Source organism: Anser anser, assembly GCF_964211835.1.
Source record: "Anser anser genome assembly, chromosome: 19".
Taxonomy (NCBI): Eukaryota; Metazoa; Chordata; class Aves; order Anseriformes; family Anatidae; genus Anser; species Anser anser.
This window is the reverse complement of record NC_139740.1, coordinates 15,028,228-15,037,452: the sequence shown is the minus strand read 5'-3', so window position 1 is coordinate 15,037,452 and position 9,225 is coordinate 15,028,228. Positions and strand designations below refer to the sequence as shown.

At 68.1% G+C, this 9,225-nt stretch overlaps 2 protein-coding genes across 15 annotated transcripts in view; one reads left to right on the top strand and one right to left on the bottom strand.

Annotated features, from left to right (window-relative positions):
* The first annotated feature begins 136 nt into the window (after positions 1-136).
* On the top strand, positions 137-4,617 carry ENGASE (endo-beta-N-acetylglucosaminidase). The gene is made up of 14 exons (XM_083805113.1): positions 137-298; positions 492-568; positions 688-889; positions 1,160-1,308; positions 1,422-1,579; positions 1,742-1,890; positions 2,087-2,252; positions 2,594-2,697; positions 2,928-3,036; positions 3,141-3,313; positions 3,553-3,707; positions 3,789-3,891; positions 3,975-4,089; positions 4,194-4,617. The coding sequence occupies exons 1-14, from the start codon at positions 192-194 to the stop codon at positions 4,587-4,589; spliced, it is 2,163 nt and encodes a 720-aa protein (XP_083661239.1). The 5' UTR covers positions 137-191; the 3' UTR covers positions 4,590-4,617.
* Positions 4,618-5,419: 802 nt separating this feature from the next.
* RBFOX3 (RNA binding fox-1 homolog 3) overlaps positions 5,420-9,225 on the bottom strand; it is a 174,877-nt gene continuing 171,071 nt past the window's right edge. For 12 of the 14 annotated variants that reach the window (XM_083805124.1, XM_083805122.1, XM_083805115.1 and 9 more), the window contains 3 exons: positions 8,690-8,751; positions 8,247-8,325; positions 5,420-7,380 (listed from right to left, as the gene is read on the bottom strand). In XM_083805124.1, the coding sequence (XP_083661250.1) occupies positions 7,336-7,380; positions 8,247-8,325; positions 8,690-8,751 (186 nt within the window). In that variant the 3' untranslated portion in view covers positions 5,420-7,335. The remainder of the gene's footprint in view (positions 7,381-8,246; positions 8,326-8,689; positions 8,752-9,225) is intronic. The other 2 variants (XM_083805128.1, XM_083805116.1) reach the window with 1 other exon arrangement.

Below are 9,225 nucleotides of genomic sequence, written 5' to 3'. Positions count from 1 at the left end.
CGGCCCCGTCCCTCGGCTGCAGGGCCCGGCGGGCTCGGGGCCGAGGGAGCCCGCGCCGGGCCGGGGGGGGCCGGGCCTGGCGGCGGGGCCGGGCCGGGGCCGGGCGGAGCTCCGCGGCCGCGCCCCCGGCAGGGCCAGGCCGGGCCGGGCCCCGCTGCCGGCAGTGCGGGCGGTGGCGGCGCGGCGGAGCGATGGCGGCGGCGGCGGAGCGGGACGGGCCCGGGCGGCGCGGGAAGAGGGCCGGGGAGGCGGCGGCCGAGGCGGCCGAGGAGGAGCGGGGCGGCCGGCGGCGGCGGAGGTGGGCGGCGGGACGGGGCCGGGGCCGGGGCCGGGGCCGGGGCCGGGGCCGGGGCCGGGGCCGGGGCCGGGGCCCGGTGCCGCTCGGCTCGGCTCGGCTCGGTGTGAGTCCCGGGGCGGCGGGCGCTGGCCACGGTGCTGGCCCGTCCCGGCGGTGCTGGGCTGCCCCGGGCCTCATCCTGCTCCCCGGGCAGCTTCCAGCCGGCGGCGGAGCACCGAGGGACCACGGTCCTGCACGAAACCATCAGCACCCGCCTGCAGCCCCTGCCAGGTGAGGCACCCTTGGGTGGCGGGGCCGAGCCGGTGCCGGTGCCGGTGCCGAGCCACACCGCGACCGGGCAGCGCTCCCTGGCCCCGCCGACCCCACCGCCCGCTTCTCGCCCGCCCCAGCGAGGCATTTCGACACCAGCACCACGGAACCCATCAGCTTCTTCTTGTCCGGCCTGGAGGAGCTGCTGGCCTGGCAGCCCGACGGCAACGACGACTTCAACGTCGCCGCTGTGCCGCTGGCCCAGCGCCAGCCCCCGCTCCACAGCAGGAGGCCCCGGACGCTGGTGTGCCACGACATGCGGGGCGGCTACCTGGAGGACCGGTGCGTGCTGCCGGGGACGGGATGTGGCGGCCGGGCGCTCCGGGCCTGCCGGGCGCGCTCCCAGCCCACGGCCAGGCAGGGATTTTGGGGCTCGGCTCTTGGCTCCGGAGCTGTGCGGTGTGTTGGGCTGGTCCTAGCTGGGGTCCGCATGGGTGACAGTGCCACTGCTCTGCCCAGCTCACGGGGAGTGAGTCAGGCTCCTGCCCAGCCCTGCAGCTGGCCGCCAGCATCATTCTCACATTGCCTAACCCTCTTCCTTCTCTGCTGTAGGTTCATCCAGGGCTCAGCCACACGCAACCCCTACGTCTTCTACCACTGGCGGCACATCGACATCTTCGTCTACTTCAGCCACCACACCGTCACCATCCCGCCCGTGTGCTGGACCAACGCAGCTCACAGGAACGGTGTCCCCGTGCTGGGTGAGGGAAGGGCTGGCAGCTGCAAGATGATGTGGTGCCGAGGCCTTGCACTCCCGGGGCGCGTGGTGAGTTCACCGGGGCATGCAGCGACACTGCCCTCGCCGGCTCCCCAGGTACCTTCATCACGGAGTGGACGGGTGGGGAGAAGCTGTGCGAGGCATTCCTGGCTGGTGGGGCAGAAGCGTACCGCGCCGTGAGCGACCAGCTGGCCCGCATCGCCCAGCACTACCGCTTTGATGGGTGGCTGATCAACATTGAGAACACGCTGAGTGTGAGCAGCACCCGCACCCTGCCTGCCCCCGCTCCCCGCCTCCTGCAGGGGCTCAGCCCCCCCGGCTCCGGGGCGCGCACACTGCTCCCGTGGCCGGTGGGTCCCTGTGCAGGGCTCCCGTAGCTGGCCTGTGTCCAGCTGCCCTCTGCTCTCTCCTGCCAGGCGGTGGCGGTGGAAAATTTGGCCCCCTTCCTGCGGCATCTGACTGCGCAGGTGCACAGCGCCGTGCCCGGCGGGCTGGTGATTTGGTATGACAGCGTCCTGGAGAATGGCGCGCTGAAATGGCAGAACGAGCTGAACGAGCAGAATAGGTGAGTGGCTGGGCACATGCCTGCCCTGCCGCTTCACCTGAGCAAAGACAGCGCCGGGGAGGGGACATGAACACACCCCACACCTCAGTCCTCAGGGGCTGGGGTGATCAGGCCATGGCCAGCACAGCCCCTCGGTGGGGTGTCCTGTGGGCAGCAGGCACGGCATCCTCCCTCCCACGCTGACCCTTGTCCCCAGGGTGTTCTTTGATGCCTGTGACGGGCTGTTCGTCAACTACAACTGGAAGGAGGAGCACCTGGAGCGTACGCGCAGGCTGGCCAGGCAGCGCCACGCCGACGTCTACATCGGCGTTGATGTCTTTGCACGCGGGGATGTGGTCGGTGGTGGCTTTGACTCCGACAAGGTGCGTGTGCTGGGGCTGGCCCGGAGCAGGCTCCCAGGTCTCCCCCTGGTGCCGGGCTCTGAGCTTGCGCCGATGGCTTGGCCGTACCAGGCTAAATCAGGATGGGGCGGTGAAGTCCGGGCGCTGCCGGGTTGGCAGGCACGCACGGGGATGGAGCTGGGGGACCGCGGTGCTGCAGGCCCTGGAGGGGGAGATGCTGCAGCGTTTCCTGCGTGTGATCCTACCCCGCTGCAGGGCCAGCGGGACCTGGGGGAGAGGGGACGGGGCAGGTGACAAGGTGACCACCCGGCCTGCCCTGAGCCTCGACTCCTGCCCGTGTTGCTCACAGCTTGTCTCCACAGTCACTGAGCCTGATCCGCAAGCACAGCTTGTCCGCGGCCATCTTCGCCCCTGGCTGGGTCTATGAGCACCTCGGGGAGGAGAACTTCCTGCAGAACGAGAACAAGTGAGCACGGGCACAGGGGGGCAGGGGCTGGCCTTGGGCGGAGGGCTGGGCTGGGGGCACCCACGGGTGGGGGGCACCTGGCAGTGGGACAGAGCTGCCGATGGACTGTGGCTGCCAGCCAGGATGGGTGATGTGGGTGCTGTGGAGAACGGGGGCTTAAGGGGCTGGCTGGCCCCCAAGGCCTCGGCTGAGGCAAAAGTCTCTGCTCTAACAACCGCCTTTTCCTCCAGGTTCTGGGGCTTGCTGGCAGACTACCTGCCCACACACAGCATCTGCATGCTGCCCCTTGCCACCTCCTTCAGCCTGGGCATGGGCACCAGCAGGTTCCTCACCGGGAAGGTGGGTGTGGGGCCGTGGCTCGGCTCCAGCTGGTGAGGGGTGGGCTGGGGTGGTGGGGTCCTGCTCCCAGCTCCCCGCCTGACCCAGTGCTCCCCGTCCTGCAGGAGGAAGAGGCCGGGCCCTGGTACAACCTGAGTGCTCAGGAGATCCAGCCCCTCTACACAGAGAGCGAGAGCCAGCTGATCACCAGCTGCTGCCTGCAGGACGCCTGGTGCGGGGGCAGCTCCCTGCGGGTGCAGGGGACCATCCCTCCTGGCGAGGAGCGCGTGGCCATACGGTGAGTTGGGTGGCGAAGCCCCATTTCCACCTCCTGAGTGCTGGGCTGGCACCATGCCGGCATGGCACAGCTGCCGGAGGCCTGGGCAGAGCTGTGCCAGCCCCGTGGGCCTCACGGTGAGTGTGCCACGGGGTGCCCCAGCAGGCACTGCCCAGCAGACCTAACCCAATGCATCTTCTCTTTCTCTCCTCTTTCTCTCTCTCTCTCTCTCTTTCTCTGGGTGGACTTGGGGTCATCAGCCTGTTCTCTTTCCAGATGCAGGCGCCCCCCAAGCTCTTCCTGAACTTGCTCTATAAGATGGAGGGGCCGCACCGTGACGAATTCGCAGTTGCCCTGGAGCTCACCACCTGGCACTCGGGTACCTGTCACGATGGCAACGTCACCCCCCTGCCCGGTGAGGACCCTGCCCGTCCCCCTGCGCTGCCTGCCCTTTAGGGCACAGCACCAGCTCAGCCCCTCGGTCCCCTTCCTGCAGAGCCCCATGGCCGGCACCACCCCCGGCTCCTCCCGGCACCGCCACCCGGCCTCTCCAAGCTGCTCGCTGCCTGCAGCCACGGCTCCCATGGCTGGACCAGCCGGTGAGTGCCCTGCTGGTGCCCTGCGCCTCTGGGTAAACGGGGGCAGCTCCAGCCCTGCGCCAGCTCTGCCCCTCTGCTCCCAGGTGCTACGAGCTGGAGCTGCAAGGCTGCGTGCTGCGCGACCTCTCCCTGCTGGTGTCCCGCCACCAGTCCAGCCCGCAGGAGACGCGTTTTACCTGCCTCCTGGGGGAGGTCCGGGTGAGTGTCCCACGCTCATCCCTGCACCGGGAGGCTGCAAGGGCAGGCTGGGTGCCCGGCCGCTTTTGGACCTGCCCCTGATGGTTCTGTGCTCCCCTCTGCAGGTGCTGGATGCGGCCAGCGTGGCAGCCTCCCCGCCACAGGTGCAGAGCGTGACGGCCTCGCAGGTCTGGTGGCAGGAGGGCCCCGATGCGCAGCAGCTCTCCCTCAGCCTCACCCTCCGCTGGGCCTTCCCGCCGGGGCGGGCGAACCATTTCCGTGTGCTCAGCCTGGGCACGCGGTGCCGCCGGGGTCAACCGCAGCAGCGCCAGCTCCTGGGGCTGGCGCACGCCTGCCTGTTCCGCGTCGTGGGGCTGGCAGTGCCCCGGCCGGCGGCGGGGCAGTCCTGCCAGCTGGAGCTCCTGGTGGAGCCGGTGATGCCCAACGAGCTGCCCGTGGACCCGGACCGCTGGGGGCGGCTGGTGCTGGTCTACTCCGAGCCGGCTGGCGGCAGCAGCTGAGCTGGGCATTAAAGGCGAGCGTGGCACAGCCCTGCCTCTGTCTCCTTTGTGCCGGGTGGGGTGGAGGATGCGCGGGAGCCGCCGCTCGGGGCCGAGAGGGTCGATCGAGGCTGAGTTTTGGGGCAGCTCTGCTCAGGGCACCCGGTCACTGTGTGCATCCAGGCTGGGGCATCTGCCCTGAGACCCCCCCACACAGCTCCCAGTCCTCTCGCCTGGGGACCAGCCCTGGCCCTGGTGCAGAGCTGCCGGCACGGGCTCCACTTGCAGCCCCAAGGAGCCGCTCGGTGCAGGCAGCTGCTGCTCCCCCTCCCTGCACGGCCCTGCCTTGGCTCTGCCTTGCTCTTGCTGCCCTCTCTCCAGGGCTGGCAGGCAGCGGTTTCACCCGTGCTGGTTCCCCTGGATATCTTATGCAGGGAAGGAGAGAAAATTTATAGCAGCAATTATTTTATCACAGTCTGGTGAGCAAGCAATTAGCAGGCAGGGACGTAGCTGAGCGTGCCGCACAGCGGGGTCGCGCAGCCCCGGCTCCCTTGGAGCACCGGCCCCAGTCCCACAAACAATACTGGCTCCCGTTCAGGAAAATTAATATGTCAGCGTTTAAGCTGCTGCTCCTTCGGTGGGTGAATTGCTCTGAAATAAATTATCTGATGGTTTGAAAAATGAAGGGCTCAGCACTGCAAGGGCTGTGCTCCTGCCACCCCGAGACCCTGCTCCCTTGCTCTAGGGAGGGGGGGGGGGAGCCCCAACAGGGACCCCCTCCCCTGCCGCAGGCTGCAGGCCCGCTGTGCCCCGTGCGCGCGCCCCAGTCAAAACCGGAGTCGCCCTGGTTGAAGAAAGAAATCTTTATTAATAATTTCAATAATAATAATAATAATCCTTGTAGTAATAATAATAATAATAATAATAATACTGTTTATTAGAATGGTCACACCTTTGAAGCATACAGGATGGGCCGGCGCCAGCCTGCGTGCCGGCAGCCGGCGCAGGGGCTCTGCTGTAAGGAAGAAGCCAGTACGGCGATGGAGGGAGCTTTGTACAGGGGCGGGGGCGCGGGCCTGGGTGGAGGGGCTATGTACACTGGGAATAGAAAAGGGGGAGCTCGTTGCTGGAGCATCAGGGGTGTCTGCAGACTATAAAGTGAGGTTTGACGAGTGGCGGAGCCACGCGGGGTGCTGGGGCGGGGGGGCTGAGCATGTCGAGGCCGCCCCGGCCGTGGCGTGGGATGGGGCTGCACCTGGGGGGGCTCCGTGGCACCCTGTGCCGCCGGACCCCGGCTGCCGCAGACCCACCCCGGGGCCCGGGCCGGTCCCTGCAGGCGATGCAACGGCCGGGACCCCGCGCCGAGGGCCGGCAGGGTCCCTGCGGCAGGGTGGGCGGGGAGGGGGTGGCCGCGAGCACCCCGCACGTCCCCGTCCCGGCACAGCGCAGGGGTCCCAGCGGGCGGCGTGGGTCAGGTTCGCTCCCCGCGGGGTGGGAGCCCCGGGTGCGTCAGGGATGGGTCGGGAGGGGAAGGAGGGGGGAAAGGGAACGCAAGCGAGTTGCAAGCTCCTCTTAACAAAAATTCCCTTTAAAACGCAGAGGCTCGTCCCCCTGCAACGCCCAGCGCCTCAGCAAAGCTCCGCTCGGGAGCCGCGGCCTCGCACCCTCGACGCGCTGGCGGCCGGCGCTGGGGCACCCACGGGCGCTCCGGAGCCCAGGAGCCAGGCGGCCCGCGGCCCCCAGCGCGGGCAGGGCGGCGTGCCGCTGCGCTCCGCCGGCACCCCGCGCCGGGCGGAAAGGAAGACGTGGTGCCCGGGCCTGCGCCGCGGGCTGCCGGAGGCCCCGCGGACGTCCCCGTGCCCGGCGGCGCCGGCTCCGCGAGGGGCAGCGGGGCGACGCTGGGCGCGTCCGGCCGGTCCGTGCTCTCCGCGGGCTCCTCCGGGACTCGCTCGCTCGGTGCATGTGTGTGGACAGGATGGGACTTTCACTTCGTTGTTGCCTCTTTGCTTTGTTGTTGCTTTGCTTTTATTTTTTTTGTTTTGTTTTTTAGTTGTGTGGGTGTGGATGTGTGTGTGTTGTTTTTTTTTTTGTGATTTTTTTTTTTTTTTTTTTGCCCTTCCCGGTCCCAGAAGGAAACGGCTGCAGTTTCACTACAACAGAAACAGAAAGGCAGAGCTGTCGCTGGAGCAACCCGTGCAGGAGCCGCTGGCTGGGGCGGCTGCGAACACGGTCCCAGCCCCGCGCCCCACTCAGCGCCTGCGGAGCACACGGCCTCGGGGGGCACCACGCTCGGCCCCAGGGCAGCGCTCCTGCCCCTGGGGACCGTCCCCGGGGTCCCCCCCCACGGCTCAGCCCCGTCCCCATGGAGCGTGCAGCGACCGCCTCCTGCCTCTCCTACGGGGTGCAGAGGGGCCGGCTGGGGGCTGCCCGTCCTGCCCTGGGGGGGGGGGACGAGCCAGGGCGCAGCTGCCTGGGGACCCCCGCGAGCCCAGGCTCCGGGCACCCCCGGCGGGGCAGAGGCGCCGTCCCCGCTCCCTGCCGCCCCCCAGGCGGCACCGAGCCCGGGCCGGGCAGGATGGAAGCGGCGGGCAGCAGAGGCCGAGCGGCGGGACGGAGCAGCTTGAGGTAAACCTAGCGGAGAGCAGAGCCCGCCCGGGCAGGGGCCCTCAGGTCCTCCGGGAGGCTCAGCCTCGCTTAGTCTGCCTGGTTTGGTTTGGTTTCTAGTGAGCAGTCAGTGTTAGTGTTGTGAGGGGCTGGGTCTGTCTTGCTAGTAGGGAGTGAAGCGGCTGTACCCTCCTCGGTATAGACTAGCCTGCAACATCAAAGATGAAAAAAAAGCCAATCAGTATTCGAGAGAGAGGCAAAGCCCATTTCTTCCCTTTTTTTCCTTTTTTTTTTTTTTTTCTTTTTGTAAGTGACACCAAACTGCCTCTGTCTTGGGTTGTGCGGGGTGGGCACAGCCAAGGGCCCCCAGCGCTGCCCGGGCTCCAGGGAGCTGCTGCGGGGTCGCTCAGGGCCGGAGACCGCGCTGTCCCCAACCCTGCGGCCCTCGTCACAGCACCGGCTGCCCTGGGGCTGCCATGGCCGGGCCTGCTCCTGCTGCGGGGCGGCAGAGGAGCCGGGCTGGTTCCCCGCGGGACAGAGGGGCTGTGGGGCCGGGGGTGCCGAGGGGTGCTGGGCAGCCAGGCCCCAGCCGGGGGGACACGGGGGAGGGTTTAAAAAAAAAAAAAAAGAAAAAAGGAAGAAAAAGACCATTTGGCTTTGAGATCCCGCCCACGAGTGGGATTTTTCATCTTTGATGCTGGTTGCAAAGCTAGCTACAGACCGCAGCGAGCACGCGGTGAGCACGCTCGGGTGCCCCCTGCACGCTGCTGCCGGGGACGCGGCCCCGAGCCCCCCGCGCCTGGGGGAGGAGGGGGGGGGTCCTCGTCCCCCCACCAGGCCCTGGGGGCTGCACAGGGCTTCCTCCAGCGGGGGGCTAACGGGGGTGCGGGGACGGTGCCCCCTCTCCCCGGGGCCAGGCTGTGTGGGGATGGTGCCAGGCGGGGGCTGCGCTGCTCCTGCCATCGCCGAGAGCTCGTGCTCCCCCTCCCCGCGGCCCCCAGACCCCCCCGGGCTGGCTGCAGCTCGCGTGGGGCACGTCGGGAAGCAAAGAAAGGCAGCGGGGGCTGCTCTTACCATGGTGCCGATGCTGTACGTGGCGGCGGGGCCGATGGTGTGGTGGTACGGGTCTGCAGCTGCGTACACTCTGCCGTAACTAGGAGCAAACACGGGGGGGGAACGTTAGAGACCTGGGGGGGGGGAACGTTAGAGACCCGGGGGGGGAACGTTAGAGACCCGGGGGGGGTCCTCCACCCTCAGCAGCTCCCCCAGAGGCTGCTGCACCCTCATACCCCCCCCACTGCCCCTGGATCTCCCCACTTCTCCCCACCAGGGCCCCACCAGAAGCAGCCCAGGCCCGGGGGAGCACGGGGAGCTCTGGACACCCCGATATTGCCAGCTCCATCCTCACGCCACGGGGCACGGCAGCCAGGCTGTGCCGGACTGGATGGTGCAGGGGGTGAAATGGGCATCCCCCCCCCACCCGGCCAGGGGTGATGCCCGTGGGCAGCGGTGCCTACCTGTCGCTGTATGCTGCTGCTGCTGCTGCGGGCTGGGCGTATCTGTAGGCGGCATAGCCCCCCTGCAGCCGTGCGGGAGACAGAGAGAGGTGGTCGTGAGGGTGGGGGCAGCACCCACCAGGCCCTGCCGCGGGAGGTCAGGGGGCCAGGGCAGCCGGGCACCCCCAGGCACTGGCTCCAGGGGCCCTGGAGCAGCGGCAGGACCCTGCGGGGAGCCGGTGCTGGTGCCACCAGGCACACACCAGCCTCATTACCATTCCCCAGGGGCTTTCACAAACATTAACCTTAAAAAATTAAATTTCTAGAGGAGAGAATGTCACCTCCCTGATCGCTTTAATGAGGTGTCACGTTAGATAAATCCTTCAGCCGCCCGCCTGAAATATCGCCAATGGCTTTTTAAATATGGAGGTTAAACGCTGGTGTAAGGCAGCGCACCGACGCTCGCCGAGGACATAAATCCCTCGGGGTGCTGTCCCTGCAAGGGGCCTGGCCGGGGGCACAGGACCCGATGCGGTGTCGCTCAGCACAGCACTGCC